This window comes from Centropristis striata, chromosome 23 (genome assembly GCF_030273125.1).
Source record: "Centropristis striata isolate RG_2023a ecotype Rhode Island chromosome 23, C.striata_1.0, whole genome shotgun sequence".
In the NCBI taxonomy this organism is placed as follows: domain Eukaryota; kingdom Metazoa; phylum Chordata; class Actinopteri; order Perciformes; family Serranidae; genus Centropristis; species Centropristis striata.
In genome coordinates, this window is record NC_081539.1 from 14380887 (window position 1) to 14408099 (window position 27213).

The 27213-nt window shown below is 38.9% G+C and overlaps 1 protein-coding gene across 1 annotated transcript in view; it reads left to right on the plus strand.

Moving 5' to 3' along the window:
* Positions 1-395: 395 nt before the first annotated feature.
* Positions 396-27213, plus strand: part of ptprn2 (protein tyrosine phosphatase receptor type N2) — a 145279-nt gene continuing 118461 nt past the window's right edge. The window contains exons 1-2 of the mRNA XM_059326577.1: positions 396-785; positions 19509-19559. Coding sequence (XP_059182560.1) covers positions 701-785; positions 19509-19559 — 136 coding nt within the window. The 5' untranslated portion in view covers positions 396-700. The remainder of the gene's footprint in view (positions 786-19508; positions 19560-27213) is intronic.

Consider the following 27213-nt stretch of genomic DNA (forward strand, 5'->3'; position numbering starts at 1 on the left):
TATTGCAAAAATCGAGATTTCTAACTTAAAGTAGTGTTTATGTTTATGATTCCCAAAAACAATAAGTTAGGATATCAAAACAATGACAAATGTTGACATTCCAAGTTTTTCCATTTTTTTCCCTATATATCAAAAAAGCAATGACTACATAATTATTTTTGAGAACGTTTCCTATTATTTAGAGATACGTAAGTCACATTTTTCTCGTTATTTTGTGCTATTCACTCAGTAATTGGAGACTCACATAGGCTGTATCAATCAATATGAACTTTCTTCAATATTTTCTTTCGGTTTTCATGTGCTGCCTTCATGGCTTGCCGGCAGTTATCGTTCAGTCATACCTCCTGTCTCCTCTGCCATCCCTCCATCCCTCCACCCTTCATCCATCCGTCCAGGGCGCTGTTGCATGCTGCACGCATCATCCCTCCTCACCATGTGTGTTTGACGTCAGAAACTTAGGAGGGGCTCCTCCGTGAAGCTGGTTGCTGTTTGTGGTGCTGAAACAACGCCTGTATTGTGTTGCCATTTGGCGATTTTCTTTTTTCTTTTTGTGCCTCTGCGTTTCTCCTGTCCGTTCTCCACCACCATGCCTCTTTAGTCCGAGTCTCGCCCGTGCAGCTCACACCTGAGTCGGTGTTAATCATGCTGTTTTAGCGGAGGTGTGCGATGGATTAGTAGTACTGTATTAGGCAGGAGCGGTATGGATTCACTGTGGTGTCCCATCCTCTTCGCTGCATTGGCTGTCAGCCTCTTCTCCTCACCTGCCCTCGCTGACAGAAAATTTGGTAAGCAATTGTGTTTTATTATTGTTTTTTCCAAAACACCCTCTTGTTTGCGTGTTTGTTTTTACCATTTTAGCGCCTTATAGTCTCTGTCCGTTGTGCTCAACCCACCTGACTTGCAATGTTTGTTAAAATGATGATCACCTTTTTTCTTGGAATTTTCCAAACTTATATTTGTGCTTTAGTGTAGATGTTTGCATGATCTGAAGACCAAGCTGGAAAAGTTACATAATCTATCAGGCCCAGTGGCTGAAATGTTGTTGCTGTGAGACTTATTGCTTGAATGATGAACGCTGGTGTGAACTACTAGTTTAATCAAAAAAACACTTTGCACTTTTTAAAAAATAACAAAGGCAGCTTTTGCAGCCAATAATGAGTTTTACAGCTAGATTGACACACAACTATAACAATGCACTCAATTTCATATGGCTTTAATGGCTTCCATGCACATAAAAATTACTCAACACATGCCCGTAAGGAGCATGCAATTTTAAATCCATTTGAATATTTAATAATATCCTATGCTTCCTCAGGAATGGGGCATCTTTCATAGAGCCCTGCTTCATTTTCAGACTTGGCCCGGTTGTATTTTCATTACCCTTGATTTGTTCTTGCCTCAGCCACTACACTGTAATTTAAAAAAAAAAAAAAGTATGGCACAGGGCCATATGACATATTAGAGAAGCCATCGTTATAATTTTGTCCTTTGGTTAGGACAAAAAAAGATTAGAGGATCTCATTTTACTGCTTCAGGTGTGTCTCCTTACTTACCAGCTCCAATTTACACCTCTAATCACACTTACTGATCTAGGATCAGCAGCCAGAACAGATGATATTCTAAACTTTTTAATGAGCAAGAGGCAAATATAGGTCTCAGGTTGCCACTCCTGCTCTGTGATGATTCATACAGGCACCGAGCTGCATCATATTCTTTATATTTAGAAGCAGAGGGTGTCCAACCACTGTGCAGTTGTTAAATTTAATATACATTTATTCTTGTTAGCTATTAGGTCAGCAAACAAATATAGAAAGGACAGAACTTATTATATGACACATAGGGGGTATCTTCCCTGCAAGTCTGCTAATTTATGCTTGCAATACTTGTGAATGAGTCAGTGTTTATTCCCCGAGTGCATTTGTCTCATTGAATTCTCAGCATGTTTTTCTCTGTGTGAGGAAGAGGTCTCCATTGTCAGAGTGTGGCTGGGAGTTAGGGATGGTTATTGTTTTTAATGAGTCCCACTGCGGATTAAGCTGTGTCATTGGAAAGCTTAGGATCAAGGTGTGCTGGCGTGATCTACATCTACATATAATAAAAACAGTGCATATGGATGCATGGGTTTGTGTGGCAGAGAGACAGTGAGAGCGTGCTGTGTGTGGGTGTTTATGTTCTGCCTGTCTGAGAGGACATGAAAGCCAGACGGGAAGAAATAAGTCTGCAGCTGCACGCTCTGATTATAAAATTAAGTGCTGCAAAATTTAATCAGCGGTGTGAATTTGGTCTTGTGCATCAGACTAAAAACATCCAAACTTTTCAAGTTGATCGCACCTGAAAAATACTGTCATCTCTTAGCGTTTTTGGAGTACTTAATGCACCCCAAAAATGGCCCAAACCTATTAAGAGTTCACAGAATTTGACATTTTAATATGCAAGCTGTTGTGTAAAACGGTGGTAATATGCACCAAAATAACAAAAATAAGATTCAAATACATGAGGTAGGCCTATGCATAAACTGTTAGAAACTGTTTAACCCACACATCAGTTTGTTAGGAAAAGTGCTTTACAGAAATATAGGTTAAAAATATATGTTTAAGAGTTAAACCACACCACGTCATTTAAATCCACCAGAGTCAAACGCTGAGATGGCAGTTAACTGCTATTCTGCTAAGCTAGTTATCGTTAGCAAGAGCTATGTTTTATTTCTGTCATTATTGGATTTAATTTATGTTACAAATATAGGCTGTTAATATAAAAAAATCATTAAAAAAAATCAGTAGATTTAAGAATTTAAACCAAACAGGTAATTTAATTCCAATCCAGTTAAAAGATAAAATGGCAGTTAAATGCTACTCTGGTAAGCTTGTTACCGTTAGCGAGAGTTTAGCTTGGGGACTTTTATGTGTGTATATATATATATATATATATATATATATATATATATATATATATAAGGTTGAGCTTTCGCTAAGGCTAGCAAATAGCTGTTTCCCGCTACTATTATGCCAAATGATTTAGGACTTAAATCTGACTTTTTGGCATCAGTTTGACCATATTATAAAAAAGTATGCTATAGAAATATATAATTTGTCAAAACAGCATCTAAAATTGTCACAATCAGACGGACAACTCAAAAGCTAATACTAAAGCAGTGGCGATGTATCAAGGATAAGCTAACAGGGGAGATAGCTATGGCTAGCCGTAGGTAAAACTAAAAGTTTACTAACTGGTTTACCTCTATCTTTTTTTCTAATTGAAAAATATCCATTTTGATGAACCAACATTTTGGTTATTCAGTTTGTCATCCCACTTAACTACATGAAACTACATGTTATATCCAATCGCAATAAAAACCCAGCTAAACTCTTGCTAACGGTAACTAGAGGAGGAGCAGTTTTTAGCTTTTGACTCCAGTGGAATTAAATGAAACCTGATGTGGTTTAACCTCCTAAATCTACTACATTTTAAAATAATTTCTTTTCTTAATAAACTATCTTTCTAAAGCACTGATTACAGTGTACAGTAAATATTAAAACATGGGCAGGCAGACTCCTAGCAAAACTGTATAACCGTTTAATCTACCTTAAAGTCACACATTTGAATTTATTAAATTGTGGATACAATTTTTTTTTCATGCCAATAAAATGTAAATATTGATAGTGGACAGATACATTTAAACTGATAAGCATGTACAGCAACAAAATAATATCTGCATTTTTAGGTCTTCTGTGGCTTCTATGGTTATTCTCTAGATACTAAAGCAGCAAAAAAAAACCAAAAAAGTGCATTTAGATTTATTTTTCTCGATTTCACCGCTTCTCTACTTTCTGCCTTCATAGATCAGTTTAGTATAGGTCACATCTGCCTCACATGGTTTAGATTCACCCTTACCCTCACAGGATGACCAAAGCAGCAGTAAAATACCAAGACATGCTGTTTGATCACCTTGATCTGAACATAACGACCATGCAGTATCATCCAGGATGGCGATCTGGTCTTCCAACAAACAGTAGAGGTCATAAATGGGTTAACATGTTGTACTTTTCCTGTGCCTTCCTGCTGGGGTGACTCGACAACCACCCTCGAGTCCAGTGCCTCGAAGCGAGGCATAATTCAAAAGGCTGCTTGAGAATTAGCCAAAGGCTGGTATTGCTACCAGTGGGAGGTGTTTGACAAATTTAACAACACTGTTACACGTTAATTATGTCATAAAATAAACCCTGGAAGGCTTTGTAAGGTTTTTCTACTGATGAAAGAGAGGAAAAAAGGGTGGAATTAAATTGAGGATTGGCATGTTTTCCTCTAAGCTTTATTTTAAGGGTGCAGAGAGGTTAATGCCCTGTTTACACTAAGTTAGGAAGAATATAATTTGAATAATGAATTAATTGACTACTGCAGAGCACTCTGCCAATGGAAAATTTGCAGAAATTGATTTTGTTGCGCATTAACACTCTAGCGCCTTGCAATCAGTGTTGCTATGAGGCCTGTTGTTAAAATTCTGTCCAGCATCTCTTTTCTGTTTGCAGAGGTTTTGCAGTGTCCTGAATCCAAATAACAACCACTAAAAATCCCATAGTTTGTTAACTAGACAGGCAGCCCTTCTCTAGCTGCAAGGTCATGTTTTGTTAGCAAGATAAATACTTTCAGCAAGTTTGTTGAAGAGACACAATATCAGCTAAAATGGAGGAATATCACACTAATAAACCATAAGATATGAATAGCTGAATAGGGATTTAATTAAATGAAAATATCTGTCCGACTCACATCAAGGGTGCTAGCCCGATTCTAATAATGCATTCACAGATCTCACAGGAACACGGAGATCAGACAGAGTTTAACATTTTTCAAAAGTACGACTGCATAAACGTGAAAAAAACGTCAGTTCTTAATCATATATTGATTGTGTTGATTACAAAAGGATTCTCTCTCAGCTCACCTAAACCTGCTTATATAAAATGACACAAATTAAACAGTGTTACAGTGTGTATTGATGGAAAGAGATATGTGACAGGGTCGCTTATCTCCAATATGTACATGCAGACATTGTCCTTTAAGTCTGTGCTGCCGGGCCTTTTCATTACGGCGGGCTATCAGCAGCCATCGCCTAATATACCCGGACAAGTTAGATTTGATTCATAGGCTGCTGAGCTCTATCTATTTTGCCAGGGGCCTCTGTCATCCCATAGATATCAGGACTGAGTGGAGATATCAAATATCTTATAGTGGTTATAAATCATCTGAGAGGATTGAAATGTGCTTCGACATGAGGATAGACATTTTACAACGGTGTGGATTATGAACATGGTGTATATCCAAGTGAGGTTAGACATCTTGCCTCACTGGAAGCGATTTGTTTTTATCTTATATGTTGTGTGGTTTGTGTTGTCTTTTTATTTCCTGAGTTGCTAGGACACTCCCTGTTTGTCCCAGGGGACCAGTTGTTTCGATGTGGTTCATCTAGGGAGCAATCTTACTATAGGTCACATAAGATAAAAATACACTGAGCATTTAAGAACTGTTTTTGTGAAGTGGAAATCTTAACATTTCTGTGAAATGAGGGAAATATAAGAGGGAACTACAACTGTATTTCAAATCGAATTCACGTATAAATCAGGACAAGTCCTCCAACCCATACGTCCACATAGGTCCTTTGTTCCTAGTGTTTCCTAAACGAGGCCCCAACCGGTGGCAGAAGAGCAACAAATCCTACAATTCTACAATGTCATTTAGCAGACGCTTTTATCCAAACCGGCGTACATTTGAAAGTTAATACAACACAAGCAAAGATATAGTCAAGAAGCAACACAAGAGTAAGTGCCATGGGTTAAGTTTGAGTCCATTAGGATGTGAGTGCTTTTAGGTTGTGTGAGTGGTCAGTGCGAATGGTTAGTTTTATTTCATATATTTATTGTTGTCATTTTCATAGATCAAGTATGAAGGTGTTCAGTAAAGAGGTGGGTTCTTCATCCTCATCCCTAAGTGTAATAGTTCCCGTTTTAAACACATGGTTAATGTTCTCGGATGGTTGCAGTATGATTAGCTTTGGGCGCCAAAAGTACTTGGTTAGGTTTAGGAGTAAAATAGATATTAAATACATTCATACTGATGTGTGTGACGTAGTTCCATTAGTTATGTACATACATAATGTTTAAATTACACAAACAGTGGTCTCCTGGGTCAAAGTCCTGGGTTTGTTTGATGCATCCATCAAAACGGTCCGCCATCTACGGACTTTATTGCTCTTGATACACTGAAACCTGACTTCCCCCTCAGCTCATGTGTTAATGTACTACAGCTGCTAGAGGTTGCTGCCGAACAAAAAAACCTAAATGTGGTTTGTAATAAGCTGCTTGAACAAAAGACATGGTCAAGTCAATTTTATTTCTGTAGCCCAGAATCACAAATTACAGATTTGCCTCAAAGGTCTTTACAGACTGTACATGGTACAACACCCTCTGTCCTTTGACAGTTTTGGGAAAAACTCATCAAAAAACCCTTTTAACAGGGGAAAAAGAAGAAAAAACCTCAGGGAGAGCGACAGAGGAGGGATCCCCCTCCCAGGACAGACAATGGGGTTTTTTTTGGGGGGGAAAGGACAGTCTCAATCTCAATCATTAATAGGGCTGGGTATCATTGCCAGAAATATTTGGTTCTGTTACCTTGACTTACATGCCAGTTCCTGAACACTACTTTTTATGTATTTATACCAATTTAATAAAACCAGTTTACCACATTACACATTACATATTGCCAAGCCTCTAAAAATCAAAACACCCACACACACGTGAGCTGTGACCCTTTTTTCTTGTTGCCTCTAAGACGTGTAACATTATACAGTCAACCACCAGCATTGTGAGATCTTGGTACAAGCTTGATGTATGATTATTGGCTCACTTACTGATTAGTCTTGACTGAAACAGACTAACATTGCCATCTCTTGAGCTGTAGCTTGGGTAAAAACCTTCAATCACCTGTCTAAACACTCGATAAAGCCATTCAGATCACATATCAGTAAGCTTTAACACAAGCAACACATTCTTCCCAATGGCATAAACTGTATCTAAGATATTTCTGAATAATAAAATAACTCATTTTTAAAACTTTTGGTTGGATCCCTCTGAAACCTAGTCATAACTAAAGTAGAAACTGATCCAAGGATAAAAGCTAATAGGACTGCCAAAACGAATAAAACCCTGCCGCGGTGTCTCTGTAAAGGTCGTGTTGCATTTTTCTTATCTCCTCGGACGTCTGAGTCATCTTGACTAAACTGGCAAAGGGTCAGCCAGTGTCGTCCTTCAGTTCCGACTTTATTGACACTTTGGATGTGGGGCTTTTTATGTAGAATTCACTAAAGACTTTGACTCATCCAATAAATGGCAAACTATTTATTGGATGAGATTTTATAGTGCAATAAAGGCTTTCTTTTTGCACACGGCTGCGCTTGGTGGTTAAATGAGCATTTGGTGTGTTGTTTGCAAAGCCTGTTTTTCTAAAATTAATAATCTCAGCAGCTGCAGCATTCAATGTGAGCATAATTGGTCTAACATCAAGATTTTCTGATATCATCTGTTGGTGAATGTAATATACGCCTATTGATTCTAACTAATAAACAGAACATAGTGTTATGAACAACCTCTCCTCAGCTGCACTGAACCAACCGACATACAGCTGCTGCAGACTTTGTTTTAGAATTGTCGACGGAAAAGCTATCTGTGAATAGTTGCTGTTTTTCAAAATGCATGGGGAATATAAGATGTTTTTAGTTAATTTCAAAGAGGCAGCCTTTAAAGTGTAAGCACTGAATTTCTGACACAGAGCAGGCTGTATATTTCAGTCTTGGGATGCTGCCACGGCTGGTGTGATAACAGACGAAGTGCGATGTTTCTTTGTGACTCAACAGATGCTCGGAGGAGTGTGTTGGCTTTGAGTGGTTATTGAGACGAGGGAGTGGGAGCAAAGCGGCTGGCTGTGCTTCTGTGTCTTTCCCGACAAATGTCAGCAGCTCCAGAGAGGAAGGAAGTCAGAACTGTGTCAAATAGACGTGTCGAGGCAATCCATCTCGTTATTCTCTATCCCGCTTTGGTTCAAGGTGATCCAAGAAGATATTCTGGGTCAAGGAGGAAGAGTACCACCAGAGAGGCAACGGAGGTTATGAGGACTGCTCTCCTTTTACACTCTAATCTAAATTAAATTACAGTTCAGAAGAAGCATTTTAGTCCTTGGAGACTTGTTAGGTGTAAGAATGTAATGCATTAACACTACCATGTTGGTAAAACAGTTTTCCCACTTGCACATGAGTGCATAGTACTTTCTCACCTCGCTATACACCTGAGCTTCACCGCCTCGTGACACGGAGAGTGTGAAAACATCCTCGGGCATAAAACGGAAGCTTCAACTGCCTTTTCACAATGGTTATACTCGGTTCAAATTAAATGGTGTTGGAAAAGGGGTCAATGTGAAGGTCACCTCTGTGTTGCAGAGCCAAGATTTATAATGAGGACAATAACACATTAATGAGGATTCTGAAGGCTGCGAGTTGAGCCCAAGAATTAATCTATACTATCTCAGCTGTGATTAAAGCAGTAATGTGTCTGCTTCGTCTTAGGGTGATGCTGATTAATACTCCAGACCATTTCTCAGTGCAGCAGGGAAACAGAATGACTGTTGGGAGGAAGCAAGGCAAGGGAGAGATGCTGAAAATCTAATGGGGGAGGTAGCTTTCCGATTTTTGTGACTAATTGATGTGAATACTGTTGTCTGCGATGGACATTAGTGACACTTTGGCTTCTGCTAAAGAACTAAAGATGACTACCAGCTCTATGTTTTAATGAATCTCAAACTGTAGATTTTAAGGGATGTAGCCACTATGACGTCACCCATTGGTTGGTGATCTTGATTTTGGACCGTTGGCATCTTGGTTCATTGGAGCAAATTTCAACCATGACTGGACGGGAGAATGGAGCTAGCTTATCAGCTAGCTTGCCTGGTTAGCAAGGTGCAAAAAGTGTCTTTTAGTACAACCCAATGCTGAACAAGAAATTTTAGGGTGACCAAAATGTTATATTGTGAACTGAAAATATACTGTAAAGGGGTTTAAGTTTTAAGAAGAAAATACAGAGAACACAGTGGTAGCCCGCCGTCAATCACAAGGAAGCCACGCCCTAAAGCCCACCCTGCTTTGTTGCCTACTTTACTCCAACTGAGACCATCATTTACAAAATGAACATCCTGCTGTCTTGAAGAAGACTTAAAACTAGTGATTGAGACCATAAACTCATTAGGAAAATGTAAATCGTAGAAATACATCAAATAAGAAGTTGGGTCATTTTCAAATAGACTTTTTTATACAATCGGACTTCTGTTTGCAACCAGTGGAGTCGCCCCTTGCTGGTCATTAGAAAGAATGCAGGTTTAGAGCTCTTCTACATTGGCTTTACTTTTCAAACCCAGAAGTTACTGCTATGTGTAATATGATTGTAGATTATAACCTGACTCTGCAAGAGCTCTCAGCTCTTTGGTGTTTTTTGGCTAATTTTGGTTTTATGACTCATAACTTTACTGTTTTGGTTCAGTCTTATGGCACTCAGATAAGATACAACAACAGGATAACAACAGTAACACAAGATACATTTCAGTATTGTGTTTAATACTTGTTTCACTGCCCCCCAAAAATTGTTAATGCAGTTAAATAACATCTCCATCTGCAAAATCCATCCCAAAACTAGACACTTTCATAATACCCCCTGTGTAATATTCATTAAGTACTTTTCAGTTTACCTTGTGTATTGTAGGTATTGTAGATTATATTTGGTTAGTCTGATGCAGTTAGTGAACTCAGGACTGGATGATTATAATATGTAAGAAGAAAAGTTTCAGTTGAGACAGGGATGGGTTTAATATTTCACGTGGTGCCAGCTCGTGTTAGGACAGAAATTTAATCAGCTGAAGGGAGGGTCTTCATGCATGCAAGTGTGGATGACATTATTGTTAAAAATCACCCATTAACCTAAGCCAGAGCAAGTTAAAGCAAGTTCAGTCGTATTAAACAGCTGAACTTAATGAACACAGTCCCGTCAGAGATAAAAGAAATACAACTAGATTGGCTTGTTTGATTTTGAAAAGATCTGTGGATACTCCTCAAGTCATCAAAATTGCCTTTCCCTTAGTGATGAGAAGTGGGTACAAGTATGGATACAGTTTCATGCTTAAGTGGGTACCCAAATGGCCCTTGATATGTATTAACAAAACCAAAAGTACTTAACTCTGCAGGTGATGCAGCTGAGCAGTTTCATTGGGAGCTATAAAATTACCACACAGACACAAGAATGACTTGAGTACACCTGCATTAGAATGTCTACTTTTCATCTGTAGGGAAAGTGGTACCGAAACAGTGTTGTACTGAGACGACATGCACTTTAAATGAGGTTCAACTGGCACTCATAAGTGTTAAACCTTTTACTTCATCTGGAGGACTGCAGATTTCCCTCAGGGCCAGGTTGTGTTGATTCACTTTGAGCTCCTCAGAAGGAGGACGCTTGGCTGTTTGACTTGCTCTGGTTCTGCACTTGAACGCCCAATCACACCTCAGAAGAGGGGAGACAATCAAATGTCTAAATCATTCAACGCGGGTCAGAGAAAAGGTCAAGCCGGCCTATTTCTGGGTCCTCTGTTGCCGCAGTGACGCTGCCATCTTTAATTCATGGCCGCTGTCTGGGCTGTCGCCTGGAGCTGGCAGCTGAGTGACTGAGAGTGACCTGCCTGCCTGGGAATTCTGAGACAAATTCTCTGGAAAATCGGTGAGAAATGTGTTTGGTTACACTCCTCGGGATGTCAGGTGGTTTCATGTCAGGTTTGCTCTTCAATCAAAGTGACCTCGAAGACTTTCTGCTTCCAGCTCCTCCTAATTATTCATGTTTTTAAAATAAATTTAGATGTATTCTCTGATGCATAACATTTTCCTTCAAGGAAAAGGCTGGCATTTTGGGAAATGCACTTATTTGCTTTCTTGCCGAGTCAGTGGGGTAAGGTAGTTATGACAGGCCCTATGAAACACACACACACACCTACACTTAGGGCTTTTGCATATAGTTTGGGGTCACTTAGAAATGTCCTTAATATTGAAAGAAAAACAGATAAATAAATAAATTAAAATAACATTAAATTGATCAGACATACTCTCACATTGTTAATGTGTCAAATGATTATTAAAGCTGGAAATGAAATTATATATTATATATTGTCAGCAACCATCACTACTGTGTTCCAGTGGCACATCAATCATGTTTTTAGTGTTGAAAGGCTGATTGATCATTAGAACACCTGAGCATTATGTTAGCACAGCTAAAACTGTTTTGTGCTGATTTGAAAAGCAATAAAATGATCCTTCCTCAGGCTGATTGAGTATCTAGAGGTAAAGTTGGAGATTTGTACAGGTTAGAATGATTATTTCTGCCCATCAATAAAAACAGTTTATTTTCATGAAAAAACATATCTTCATAATTTTTTCAACATTTTTACAAAAAATGTGTTTGATCTTACAGTTGAATGACTTACTAAGGCTATTGTATTGGGAAAGCAGAGAGTTTGTCTCATCACATGACTGAACATTGGACAACATCAACATATATATTAAATCATGCATTAGTTTCGCAATTGCCTGTTATTAACTCATGTTGTCAAGTAAGCCCCCCCGCCCCCCCCCCCCCCCCATGCCCCAGCACCACCGCACTATCTGCACCTTCCATATTTATGCCCCTAGTGAGAGTTTTATCAGAACATGTCTACAATAAAATAGGGCTGGGCAAGGCTAGCTGTTCTCCCTGCTTCCAGTCTTTGTGCTAAGCTAAGCTGACTGGCAGTAGCTTTATATTTAGCTTACTGATCTTTTCATACCCCCCAGCAAGAAAGTGAATTTTCCAATGTCAAACTTTGCCACTATGCAGAAAATGGACATCCATCTAAAAAATAACATGGAACAAGCTCATGGTGATTTTGTGGTGTGAAAACTGATGTCCCCATGAAATGTCAGTGCACACAATGTCACTGCGATATTCAAACAACTGTTATAACAAAGTCTTGTCATGTTAATATGAAAAGTGCATGAGGAATATATGAAAATATTGAGCTACCATGGCGGCATTGCTGACATGTGACGTGCAGCTTTTGACAAGAACAGACCTTTTGGAGCAGAGAAAAGCTCGGAGCCATCTTTAATTTTAGCAGGAGAGCGCCTTAATGACACAAGCTGTTTAAATCTGCGGACATGGTGTCAAGCTGATGCTAATTTGCTTGCAGGTGATGTTCTTCTCTGCTGTCCCTGCTCCAGCCGCGCTCCCTTTTCAATTCACTTGCACTTTTATAGCCGTTGCCTCCCACCGCACTGTTCTGAAATGGCTTTTTTGGCTGACAGTACAGGTGTGTGAGTGTGTGTGTGAGTAAAAATGAGTCAGGTGTCCTTGGTTGCAGCCTATAATTATAATAAAAGATATGTCGGTGGCCCCAGAGAGTGAATGAAATATGTCCTAAACTGCAGCAGGCTCTGGGAGTGGCTGTCCTCGCTGCCAGAATCCCAGCAGCCTCCTTGGCCCCTCAGACATCACAGATGGTATCCCGGCACCGGCCAACCACCTGTGAGGGGAAAGTGAACGATAAAGTCTCTGACTCCTTGTTCAGCCTTGGGTTTAGCCTCATCGGAACATGTTTAATGTTCCAGGCAAGGTCGGCCAATCACAGCCAAATGTTTGAGACAGTCTTAAGCAGCTCCTCCAGACCGAAACCTGCTCCGAGATGTGTAATAGATCTCTTGATAATGTACAGGTGGAGATTATGGGAAATATTAATGTGGTTATATTATTTTCTAATGAGAAACTCTCAGTCATTCGGATGTAATTGCTTTTCCTTAAATGACCTTAAATGAGCTTTTCCCTTTAAACACGCTCCTCTCTGATTTCACGCCCCCGAGGCTAGACGCCCATGTTGTTATGTCCCTGACACGCTGTGTAGCCGAGATTTTAGCTGAAGGTGAATTGCTTAGTGTTTGTGTGCGTGTGTGTTGATCCTTGCTTACTTTTACAGAAGATGCACTTGATGCCCTGAATAGCAGTTAGCGGTAATAAGGCAGGCAGGGGGCATCATGGGAAAGTGTCTCTCTGCTACACAGCTGTGGGTAGACGCTCTTGAGTGGTTTGGACCACGAGTCCTGCATGCATTTCCATGCATTGCCTTTTGATGCAAAATCTCCATAACATACGGCATTGAATTTACAAAGATAAAACCCTGGGAGATCTGTAGGGTTGCAACTCTTTCTACTTTCTCTTATTTCACAGTTGTCTGAGAATACAAGCCTCTAACTACCAGTTTATCATGCTAGAAAACTGACTTACTGCATCCATTGACCTCCTGGATTCTCCTTGCATACTGGAGTTATAAATTAGGTCACACAGTGGCTATTTTGGGAGGGGAAGCTAGTGCACATTTACAGCACCTGTAGTAAGCTCCCATCTAGTGCTGTGATGATTTTTTCATTAACGATGAATCTGGCTGTTGTTTGTTTATGATTGATTGTTAGGTGCACATTATTTATGGTTCTCAAAAAAGATGTTTGGTGACACTGTGAAGTAACATGGGGTCATCAGAGTCACCATTCACCATTCATCACCATTGTCATAATTGCAGTCAGCTTCTTGCAGTTAGTTTTCCTTCAGTGTTCACTGAAAACATTTGGAATTATGTTCTCAGCTAAATGAATAACATAAGTCAAGTTGTTTTTAATAATTTCATGCAGAACAGTTGTATATATACCTTTTATAAGTCAATAAAGTGTCAGGAAATTGTGAAAAATGTCTTTCCCGAGCTCAAGGTGATGCCTGAAAATTATTACTTTTTGTCCAGATGTTTAGATTACAATGACATAAAACTTACAAAGCAGTAACATTTGAGACACTGAAAACAGATACATTTGGACATTTTTACTTCACCAAAGCAATTAATCAGTTGTCTAGAACTTGTATAACCCAATGCATTACTTCTTCATGGCATCACAACATAAAAACAAAACAACAACAAGCCCTACAGTCAACTTACCTTTATTGTACTGGCTTGAAACTCAGTGCCAGTTTTCGTTTGATGATGATTTGGCCGAGTTAAACTTGAGAAAAGGTCAAATATGTTTAGTATAATAATATAGAACTAGATCCTCATTTTACCCCATGTTATATTTGCAACCTGGGAAAACATTTGCAACATTTAAAAATTCCCAAATCTGATTTTATGTTGTTTTTTAATGTTGAAAATTTAAATCTAGTTAGTCAAAGTGAAAGTGACATAATGAAAAGTATGAAATACTGGACAAAATAGCCCAAGACTCCAAAGGGTTAAGCTTATCAAATATGAATATTTGCTGTTTTTTTTTAGTCTTCTGTGATAGTTAACAAAATATATTAAGGGTTTTGGTCTGTTGATCGGACAAAACAAACAATTTAAAGACGGCATCATTGGGATACAAGATGAAAAATAAAAAATACCCAGTTAATAGGTTGATCTTATGTAATTTTAAACACAAAAAGCACACTGAATCATCTCTGTTGTTCCTCCAAATCCCACTGAGTCTGTTATTACTCGACTTGACTAGTTTCCTATTGATGAGCTACTGTGATGAGGTTGACATGGCAACAGAGCATCAACACTCAGCAGTGAGTGTAGTACTTTTTTTGAGGTCATTTTCTTTGTGAAATGATCTTGTAAGCCAGGAAATACACAAGACAATGTGGCTATTCTTTTGTCAGTATACTTCATTAAGATATAACCCGGACAGCTTTTTTTTCTTTTTTTCACCAGCTTTCTTCCTTAGCCACGATGCGTTGAGCATCCTTTTGTTTTGTTTGCCGCCTGAGGTAATCAGCAGCATCCACTGTGATTGCATTTTAATTAAAAGGCGCCATTTTAATCATCTCTGGCATGGCGCTGGAGAAAGGGGATGTGGCGTTATCAATCCTATGTCCCTGCCTATCACACGCAAACACACACGTACACACACACTTTGTCTGACTAACTATGCTTGGCTGGATGCTTCATTAAATGGAAGGTCGTAATTAATATTGAGAGCTGACAAGGCCTCCCAGAGAACCCGATGAATTAAGCAGGGAAGTGATGAGGAGGTAAAGTCGAATGGACTGACACTAATTGCAGAGCGGTGAGATGCACGGTCAAGAGGGATTGCGTGGCTCTTTCTAAGTGTTCTGTATAAGTTTGGTCTTATATATAATTGTAGCCATCTTCAAGCTACATGTAAGTTCTTGGTAAAATATTGATGCTTCGGTCTGTGAAATGGCAGAAAATTGCATTTATAGTCCAATATTCTCTCTTTTTAATTTCTGTTTTGGTCTCCACCAACTCCTGAGGAAAATATGTGGCTCTTTAGCTGCTAAATGCTCTGCAATGTTCACCAGCGAGTTGCTGTCTCATGTTCAGTGCTGGACAGGGAGTGTACAGAGTGTTTATTAGTGAGGTTTTTTTTGGTACAAACAAGTGCCTGTTGCATCTAAGAACTGCAGTGATAAGAGCAATGAGATTGAACAGAAACCATAAAAAAATGTGCTATAAAACCAAAACAAATGCTGAAAGATGCTAAAATGCTCCGTTGAAATACAGGGAACTTCCCAAAAAACAAAAAACAAAAAAAAACTGCTTACAGCAGTTTTAAGATTTTGTAAAGCAGTTAGTAAGTGCGTGTTATAATTTTTTTTCTTACGTTTTCAATTATATTATTTATTGTGCCCAATAACATTAATGTGTAATATCCAGACAGCAAGACCCCAAAACAGCCTTATGGGTCATCTTTGAAAGTAAGTTATGATGACCCAAATGTACATTAGTCGTCGGGCGATGACATCTAGTGGCCATTGTAATTATGACAGGTGGAAAACAGGAATTAAGGTGAGGGAGCATAAATACGTAAAGGTGTTTGTGATCTGTTACATAATGCAACATAACAACATCGTGTCATTTTTTGCAAAACCTTACCGAGTAGTTTTGTTGCCTAAAATTAACTGAGTACTTCCGTTTCCAAATGGTTAAGTGAATGAGGTTGGTCATGTGTTTAAATCTATTCACAGCAGTTAATAGAAAGGACATATATGCCATTTTGAGGGTAATTGACAAACAACCCATTCTGTTGTTTAGATCTGAGCATATGTCTGTTGTCATGATGGATCTGCTGTGGCACAAAGCTTTGGAACAAAATGTCCAAGTCCGTGTGCAGTTTTTTTCGATCAAATGCAGCATTTCAGAGTTATGTTGGCCTTCAAAATGTAGCTTTATCTGTCCATGAAAATGAGAGATTTGTGAGGTAAAAAATAAAAGTACGAGCCGCAGAAAAGCCATTTGCGGTCTTGGTGTTCGAGCAGCAGGTTTCTTCTCTTCAGTTCAGGACATTCTGCCTTTTAGTTTTGTTCTCGAGAGCTCTGCGACCTCACAGCTGTGTTATGATGCCTCCCTCTACATCATTAAATAGCCATTTCGCTGACATATTGAAGCCATTACCTCTAAAAGATGTTATTTCATCAAATGTGTCCTCGACTTCGAAACAAAATGGCTGCATATTGTATGTGTATAATAAAGTTATCACGCAGACTGGCCTTTAATAAGTCTAGGAGAATGATGATTCTAATGATGGATCTGCAGAGAAGAAACTTGAACAAACTTGGATCGAGTGATGCCTGAAAAGTTCCGGTCTCATCCACCCCTGTCCTGATTGTCTTTCCTTTCTGTGTGAATTGATTAACAGACTTCTTGTGCCTATCTCTTCTCATTAATAAAGAGGTCTGACAGAGGCCTCTCCTCCTACTCAGCCTGTTCTTTATTCACGGTCACGAGCTGCTTATTGCCGTCCATCGAGGCCACCGGGCCAAGAGGGTGCATCCAATTACGTCACTCCGACTGATGAGCTGAAGCAGGGAAATAACAAAGATAAAAGGCTTGACGAAAGAGGGCTGAGGCTCGACCTAGTTGTTTACAGATTGTCTGTGTTGCCAACTCTGCAGACAGCATACACTCTGCAGTATGAGCCTGTCAGACGCTTATTGAAGGAACCTAAATGGTTCTCAGTGGCACATTTCTTGGCAGAAAGTCTGATTATAGTCTGGGCTTGTTTTGACCCTGAATGAGACACTTCAAGGGGTGTTTTCACCCCACAGAATTTTTTTCTTTTCCTGGAGACGTGTAAATGTGGAGGATCACCTGTGCAGACCGGCGTGCAGAACAATCAGTCCTCTGCTCGCTGCAACTCCCACGTGTGAAATATGAACACAGGGAACAGCTACCCATAATGCTCCTGCCATCTGTTCATTTATTAGTCTGGAACACCCAGCCCTAGTCCAAGCGTTAAAGTTAATTAATATTCATACAACATTCATATATGGAAACGTTGGGGTATTAGTGTCGGAGACAGGATAGGAGAAGTCGCACTAATTGATGATTGATGGCTCTGCCATTAGCAGCAAAGCCCACAGCCAGTTAATGCAGTACTAAGCTCTAATTTTATAGTGCGGTGACATATGAAGACATGTTCTATACATTCAGTCGTCTATTGTGCATACTCTATATATTTTTATGGCCTCAATTTATAATAATAATAGATAATAATAGACTCCATTTATGTAGCACCTTTAATCCGTGGGATGCAGCTCTACTATAAAATGAAGAAACAAGAGAATAAATATAAACATTTACATGTATATTCAATATCAAGTCAGCTGTTGTGTTTTCCACACTGCCATTTAAAGTTTACCTGCTGGACTCGTTTACAATTCCTCTCTTGTACCGTCTTAAATTGACAGTGATTTACTGTATGTGATTAAATTAGGCTGCAGGTAATTTTCTTCACAGATTAAAGGGATAGTTGGACTTTTATTTTTGCCACAGATATGAGATTGATACCTCTCATATGTGGCACATTTGAAGCTACAGCCATCATCAGGTTAATTTAGCTTAGCATAAAGGGTAATAAAACCACAAATTGTCATTTTTACCCTTTGCCTTCTGCAAAGATAATTAATTAGTGAGCTTTAAAGGTGCTGGAAAGTTGCCTTGGTACCAGCTGGACTAGTCTTTTATTTGCCCTCGTCACTCTCCATTCAGACACATTTTCACCCAGACTGACCCTCACTACACCAGCTACAAGCACTTATCTCATTTTGGTGAGGTTTGCATCTCACAAAACTCAGCTCAAACTGCCAAACTAGGCAATGCTGATCAAATATAAATCAAGATTCTGTTACCGCATTACCTATTTCCACAGATTTTAGCTGTAAAGGGATCAAGCACCACCCCAATTGCATGTGTTGCTCAGCACTACGTCACTCTTGGTTGCTCTGGTTGTCGGTTGTAGTCATTTTGGTCTGCTCGCATTGATAACGCCGGTTGGAAATTGCAAATGAAATGAGAAGTTCCAGAATAATATGCATTTGCAAATTAGTCTGGTTAAGCCAGGATAGCTGGGAGGTGGATTTTTATTTATTTATTTTTTAAAACTTTTGGACAGCTAACTGGCTGCTGGCTGCAGCTTCAATCTAAATCTAATACTGGCCAAGAAAGTGTTCAGAAAAAAGTTCTTTTTTTTAATTTATGAATTTATTGCTTATACCATAAAATGTCCCCGAGGTCAAGCTGACAATTCAAAATGCCAGTTGCACAAACCTTAGTATTAAAAGTATACAATTAGAAGCTGCATATTCTTCCTTTTCAGAAGCCTTCAAGTTTAGTTTGTTTCAATCAAACTCTGGTGCAGTTGAATCCTTGTTCCGATTTGTTTGGTCGCTTGTGACTGCTCGAATTGTACTCTGTGTGGACCAAGACAGTCTAAAACAAGACCACTTACGAGAGGGGCCTCGGCCTGTTTCTAAACGAATCCTAATCCGGTTTGATCGCACTGTGAACATAATCCGACCCAAAACAGGAAATGTACAAAAATGCAGCAGGTTGTGGGCTACCTGTGCAGGCATTTTGAGAGATGCACACAAAGCAACACTTGACTTCATGTGCATCATGTGTTGCTCAGCACTACGTCGCTCTTGGTTGCTCTGGTTGTCGGTTGTAGTCATTTTGGTCTGCACGCATTGATAACACCGGTTGGAAATTGCAAATGAAATGAGAAGTTCCAGAATAATATGCATTTGCAAATTAGTCTGGTTAAGCCAGGATAGCTGGGAGGTGGATTTTTATTATTTTTTATTTTATTTTATTTTTTACACTTTTGGACAGCTAACTGGCTGCTGGCTGCAGCGTCAATCTAAATCTAATACTGGCCAAGAAAGTGTTCAGAAAAAAGTTAAAAGTTTTTAAAATTTGGTCCGCTTACATTTCTGCACTGTGAAAACCAGATAACCAGACTTATTACAAAATGAACCAAAAGCATCAATTTGGATTAGTTTATCGAAATCGTTGTAGAGGAACTTTTATAGCATTTTTTTGTCTATAACTCAGTCTTGTGTTTCTCCCTCTCTCACCTGCAGGTTGCCTGTTTGAAGACGAGCTCTGTACACAGTATGAATTCTGCGTCAATGGTAAGTCAGACTCAGAGAGTCGTGTACAGTCCGCCCACCACACCTCATTATATTGTACATCATCCCCGCGGTATCAACCATCATCGACCCAGCGCAGCTCTAAAGCTGTCCTGGCTATTTTTAATCACTCAGGGATTTATAGATAGATAGATGGTCATTGGAGGGCTTGCTCACAGCATTTTGTTTCGGCTCAGTTTTAGACACATGAGTCATGTTTAAGAAAAGCGTTGAAAAAACATCTGGGAGCCGAGCTGCAACAGTAAGAAACAATATAACTATTAGACTAACAGCTGTCTCTTTTTAACTCATCTTCATTCATCAAAACCAGGAGGATGTTTTTCCTTTTCATATGTCAAGGTTTACCCAAACAGTAAGTGGTCACGACCTCATCTATAAAACCATCTTGTCACGCAGGATGGATGTGTGTGTGTGTGTGTGTGTGTGTGTGTGTGTGTGTGTGTGTCTATGTCAGGGGTTGCCATGACAACATGTCACCTGATGAATGGAGGGGAATGTCGGGGCTTTTCACAGTGTGGCCTTCAGCAGAATCACACACAGCAGGAGGCGGGGGGGTGGGGGATTGAGTTTTGAAGGGGGTTTGATGAGCACGTGTCGATATCGAGGATCATCTTCTCGAAAAGGTTAATGTATTCTCCGCCATAGTGAAACCATATTGTTCATACATGCACACTTGAAAATCTACAGTGCATCTATTTGTTTTTGGGCCTCACCGGCATAATGATTAAATTCTTTGAGCTTTGAGGGTTGTTTGTTTTGTTTGCTCACATCATTTACTTTCTCCAGATTCATCACACAATCAATTTAACAAACAAGACGAAGCCGGCGAAGGGAACACTTTCTCGTAGGCAGACAATAGAATTACATGCAAAACATGATGTGACCTATAGGAGACAGCGTGCAGTAACTCACAGGACAAGTAGCAGTTTGAATATTAATATGTCAATAAGAAGAGGAGGAGGATGAGAATGACCTGAGATAATTATGTGTTGTGCCAGTGTCGGCTTGTCTCCATTTATGTGGGTGATTTTGTACAAAATGCTACTTAGATTTAATGCTGCCTTGTTTATTTATTACTAACCTCTTGTGTATTTGTCTATCAATTTTAATGTTTTTAATTCTTATACAGTAGTTCAGGCAATTTGTCAGAACTGCCACTCACAATTATTTTCATTATTGATTTTTTTCTCTTGTAATCAAGTCAATAATTTTGTCCATAACATGTCAGAAAATAGTGAAAAATGCCAATTGTAATTCCCCAGAGCTCAAGGTGACACCCACAAACGACTTGTTTTGTCCAATTAACTGTGCAGAGCAAAATATATTTAATTAACTAACATGTCAATTTTCAAAAATTGTTAAAACTAATTAACTTTCTGTCCATTTTTTAAAATGTATTATTAAATGTTTACCAGTGTGTTTTGCAGATGGATGACAACTATTAGATAAAAAACACACAAAAAAGGATGAAAATCAATCTTAAATGAATAACTAAAGCATGAAAAACAAAACAAATAATGCAATTAGATAAATATAGAGATGAGTTGCTTTCAACACATTGAACACATGTGACTGCAACACATTGCTGATACATAACAACAGCTGTTTTAAACATCACAATGCTGTTTTAAAGGCATTGTTAATGCTGTAAAAGGGTAACTTCTAGGCACCAAAATGGCCAAAAAAAAAGTGTTAGGCTTGAGTAGTCTCACTACTTCTGAACATAACTTCCAATAATATGACACAGATACCAGGAGTGTTGGGGATTAGTGAACTACATGTAACTGAATTAGTAGTTAAACTACATTTTGCAGCAGCTTGCTGGTAGTACAACTGCATTTATATTTGTGTAGTGATTAGGGATGGGAGTTTGGAAGAAACCTGCCAACTCGAGCATATATAACGTTAACGATCAATTATTCGATTAATCGCTACATTGTGTAGGTACATTCTCCAGTATGTATATAAACATGCATACATCTACATACATCTACATACAGTACTGTATATAAATCTATTATTTTGCCGATGTAAACATGCATACATCGGCAAAATAATAGATTTATATACAGTACTATGTAAAAGCCTGTTTTCATAATGGATGTGTTTATTTTGAAAGGACAAAAAGAGACTTCCAGTCGATAGTTAAACTAACTCACACAAGATTATACTGTAAAGATAACGTCAAGGAGTTCAATGTTTTATGTTTTAGCCCCTAAAGAGGTATGAGGTTAGTTTTCACAGTTATCTTGCACATTTAAGTGTGTTTTGTCTTTAAATAAGGTTTGGATAAAATGAAACCTTCATGCTAGCAAGGTTTGATACAGTTAGCTAGTTTTGCTCAAATTAATACTCTTGTATTTCTTTGTGTTTTATAATTGTTATTGCAACTTTCAGTTCGCAAACTGTTGCTTTATCCAACTTCATTCTCAGCTCATTGGCTTATTCACATATGTGTTTCACTTCAGTTAGTATTGATTCGCAGTCATAGATAAAATTAAAATAAAAAATATACACAGATCGATTGAAAATTCCATATGATCAAACAAAATCTCATCGACCATTAATCAATCATTGATTAATTATTCCCATTCCTAGTAGTGATTCAAGTAGGTAAATTGCTGAATCTACAAACTATAAATCGGGCCATAAAAGGAAAATAATGTTTGTTTTTTAATATTTATTTTACCATTGCTTTTCTACTGTAATTGACACCCCCACCCCCTATTTCTTTCACCCTGACCATTATTAAGTAGTTAGAAGTAGTTCAACTTCTTGTAGTGTGAAGTAACTGGTAGCTATCAAAATAGCTTCCCCAACACTGAATAGTGGTCTCCTGGATGAAAGTCCCGGGTTTGTTTGGGCCCCTCGCCATGCTGCTTTTAACATCACGTTAGTCAGTGTATACAATTTTGTGGGATACCTAAGAATTCCAATTCATTCGTTTTTGTAGGGAATCACACAAACTGCTCATGAAAACAGCTTGAGGCTTTTGTTCCAGAGCCAGTTTCAGTATTTTCCCAGTATTTATCCTCACTTGGGTTAACTGGCCGCTGGCTGAAGCTCCATTTAACGTGCAGACATGAAAATGATTTCAATCTTCCCATCGAACTATTGTGCTACAATGGGTTATAAAGATATCTGTTGGCTGGGTTAGATCTAATAGTGAGGGGTAGTCAGTAGACTTTGGATTTGTAGCATGTTAGAGAATCTGGAGATCTCTACCCTTATTTCCATATTAACCCAGTTTTGGAGGAAACGGAAGGAGGAGGCAGCGCAGAAGAGAAATATAAAAAACTGACTTTAATTACACAGACTGCATTGGTACAGAGGGGAGCTCTGTGTAGCTAATGGAGGGAAATTGCTGACACCTCGACAGAAAAACCCTCAAAGGCACAGAGGAGGGTTGTGGTGGGTGTGGAAGCTTCATATTACATTAGACCATCATGCAAAGCTGTGACGTGCATGGTCATTTCTTTTCCCACATCTTCTCATCTTCTCTATTTTTTTTTTATTTTTTTACCACACTTTTGCCCAAGGAGCACATTATTCCTCTCTTGCCGGAATATAATTACAGGCGCTATGCTCGATAAAGGCAGATATATACAGGCAAAATGTTGGATTAATGTTGTACCTAATATGCAACTAATGAGACATTATTTAGTTGCTTCATAACCCTCTAAATATATTCGATCTACGCTCCGTCACTCTCCATCACATCCTGATGAGCAGCTCAGACAGAGGATGAGTGGGAGTAACTAGGTCTGCCACTTCAACTCTTCCCCAGGTCCCTGAAGGAGTAACCTGGTTTATTCTGGGCTGGGCCAACCGTGCTTGCTCTTCCTCACCCGTGCTGTTGCCATGCAAAGTGGCTGAGGGGAGGAAAGGAGTTGCTCTCTGTGGCGTCAATCAGCACGATTTTAAACATTTGTCATTTACACAAGTATTCACCATCGGCCGAAGTTTTCAGGTTTTTAACATTTTAAAGCATTCGAGTAGATTTAATGTGGCGTTTCTGACACAAGAAATAAAACCAGTTGTGGAAGAAGTATTCAGATTTTTGATAAAAGCAGCAAAACCCTGGGGTAAAATGACTCCGCAGCAAGTAAAAGTCTTGCATTCAGTAGCTAAATATATTTTACTCATCAAAGTAAAAGTGCTCATGAGGCAACAAAATGATTTGAGTATTATTGTGCTTGCAACACTGTGTAAGCAGCATTTAAAGTTGGAGCAAGTCACAATTCAGCTATTTTAACTGTTTCTTATACTGTTGGGAAGATGAATCTATCAGTCTCTAATGTATATGTAATGCTTCATATTCTATAAACTCAGCCTTATTGTCTGTAAAACGTTAAAACAGAACAAATTTTGTACATGTATTTTATAGGCGGGTGCCTTAGAGAGGGATAAATAGGTTAAAAAAACAGACTAACTTGCAGGATTTATTGCAGTAAATGTATGCCTTGCAAGTTTGTTTGTATTTGTGGTTGGTAAAACTTTAAAAGTAATTAAGGTGTCGGTAAATATAGTGGAGTAAAATGTACAGTATTCATTTCAGGGATATATGGGACACTTTTATGCAGTTCCTGCAAAGTGATCAGGCTAAAATTGAGTAAAACTGGTAAATAAAACAACAATCACCTATCAAAATGTACAATAGATGTTAATGATACGTATTATATTCTTATTTTTTTGTACTAATATTTGATGTGGAGAGTGGTATACAATTGTCAATGAAAATATGAGTAACATAACTTTTTTGATGCTAAATACTAAAAAGTCTACTACTAGTAGTACTAAAATCTACTAGGGTCCAAGTAGCAGCTTTAATAAATGAAGAGCCATTTTGGTAAAAAGTTCCTCCAATATGTTCTTCTACTGTGGATGTTACCGTGTCATTGATTAAGTAGGTCAATTACCATCCTCCATTTATCATAACATCTTCTGCTGTCAGGTCTCATTTTAGAACCAACCTCTTCAAATCTTTATTTCCATTTTCAGGGGAATACTTTCTTCAGTGATTACCCTGAGACCGGAAATGCATTTTAATTTGATGCAACTCTCCAGAGTCTGTGGGCTTTACTGCTATGATAAGCTAAGCTAAAGTACAGCGGATAAGTGCTACAGGTTTCCCTGAGGGCTCCGGTTGTCTCCTATTAAACACTTAACCAACAGTGTTTTATCGATCCGCGGTTATCTTGCCTCCACTCGGGCCAATATTGTCTGAAACATCCGCGCTGTATTTTAGATTTAAACGATTTAGGTGATGCTCGTATTGATCGAAAGCTTGCAAAGAGTTCAACTGCAGCATAAACATTTTAAGTAACCACTACAAAATCTATAATCCAAAACAATATGCATGGGCGGAGAAACAGCGCCAACACAGTAGGTGCACATCTAAGAATAATCAAGTGCGAAGTGAAGAAACAGACTCTTTGGCGGCAAATGTGGACCTCATTTATATTCCACATCCAAACTGAAGAGGTAATGATGTAGCTTATCTTTATTCATTTCTGTATTTACATGTCGATTGCAGAGCCTGCATGAGGGTAATTATGATTTGAAAGCTACAAATTTAACATAAAAAATGACCTGAATAATCTATAAACACTTCATTAATCAAATCCTGATCACTTTTCTTTATTAGCAGAATACATCTGGCCGGTCTCGGCGCATTGATTCGGGCCTATTCATTTTCATGACATGAGTTGCTCTGCTAATACACCTGTTCCAATACGTCTTAATTTGTCTCCTGGGTCCGTCTTCCCCTCCCTTCAGACGTACAGTCTTTTAGAAATGCTTTGCTGGCTCTCAGCTTTACTGTTTGCTCCTGTTATCCCGGAGCATTAGCCTTCACAGTTTAAATAGCTTTAGCGGCAGCCGGGTGTCGCACTGTCTGTCACAGTGGGAGGAGAGACGGTGTCTGGATTTACAGCTCTTTACCTTTTTTTGGCAGAAAATCTCCGTCTTTATTCCTGTCAACATGGCGCTTATCCAGGCGTACTGTAGCTCCTCTTCAGCGAGGATGTCACTGATTTGTAGGATTGTATGTCTACGGATTGATTGATCGATCCTGTGGCCTGTTTCATGCATTATAGATTAGATTGATCAAGGTTCATTTGCATTGCAGTTGCCTTTTGTTCGTCGAAGTGACACGAGGCGCGAATTGATCAATTGTCAGCTTAATATTTCCTTAAATCTGACAGATGATCATTAGAAAATCACTGTCTTCTGCCCTGCTTGATAGATTTAGCTTTATTTTCAAATACCCTTGAATGTGTCAGACCTGCACAGATCTCTGGCACTAATGCTGTCTTTTATCTGCCAACATATTTTAAGAAAACACTCTTTTAAATTTAATTGCCCTGCATTTTTACGTGATTTTCATGCACAAGATGCATGCTGTGCTCCTTCAAGCCTGAAATTAAAATGTTGTTTTAGCTGTCAGAAAATCAGTTTCCTGCAAACTGTCAACTCCAATGAACCATTGTTGCTTTATAATCTAAGTACTGTGAACACACACTGTAAAGTGACAGATCGGTGCTCTGTGATTGATCACGTATGTGGCTCTGAATAGTTCAGCATCACCTCCATAAATCAATCCGCTTTAATGTTTGCCAAACAAGGTTTTCTTTGTTGTGAAATACCTCTGACTCCTATTTTAACGCACTTAATTCCTGCATGTGTGTGTCGGGAATGTCCCCAGTTAGGAATGCAGAGCATCAAACATTAAGCAGTTTCCCGTCACTTGTTATGTCACGAGCCTTCCATCTTTTCTCACATAATGTTGGCTTGGAAAAATAAATCACACCAGAGAGCAACGTATGTTGTCATTATATTAACCATGTCAGCCCTGATTATATGTAGGGGTTGTTGGCGAAGAGTAACGAGACTGTTGACGTCTTGTGATTCAGACGTCTGATGATCTGTGCATCTGTAGGTGGGAAGTTTTCCTCCGCGCTGTTCGAGATCCCAAAATAACTCCCCAGCGTTGTGCTGTGTTGTCTATGCTAATTCACCACCTCCCACGGGCTTCTTCCTGTACAGAGCTGTCATTTAACGGGTCACAGGCGACGGGGGGGTGGAGGGGTGGAGGGGGGTGACGAGTCAGGAAAACACCCGCTTCTCGTTTAGAATAAGAATTCAATTTAGAGCCTGACATCACGTTATTATCTTTGTAATCGTCGGTTTTACACCGAACATGGCACTGTAATTACATTTTTTTCAGCCCAAAGGTGAGAGCTGATGCTTGGTGATGTTTAAATAGATGAAATAAAAAAGTGAATATTTTTCTTTTTAATTCTTGATGAAAAGGTGAAGCTCGACGTCCCACTTTCTGTTAAGTCACATAAATGATCTAAGGGGTAGTACGAGGTACTTATCCACCTGTTAAACACCAAGTTTGCAGAAGCAGGTACAGAAGCTAAGCAGCAGGGGCAGCAGTTAAATGTATTTCAGCCACCTAAAACATATGAATATAAATGAAAGTGTGCACTATATTTTGAATATTTTCACCAATTTACCTTGCTGTCAGGCGATGCCGGAGCATCTTTTGTGAGGTAAACTTACTGTTTTTACCCAGGTAAAGGTTTTTAGTAAGGTGGCCTTGAGCATAGGCAAAGGTCAGAAAGGGAGC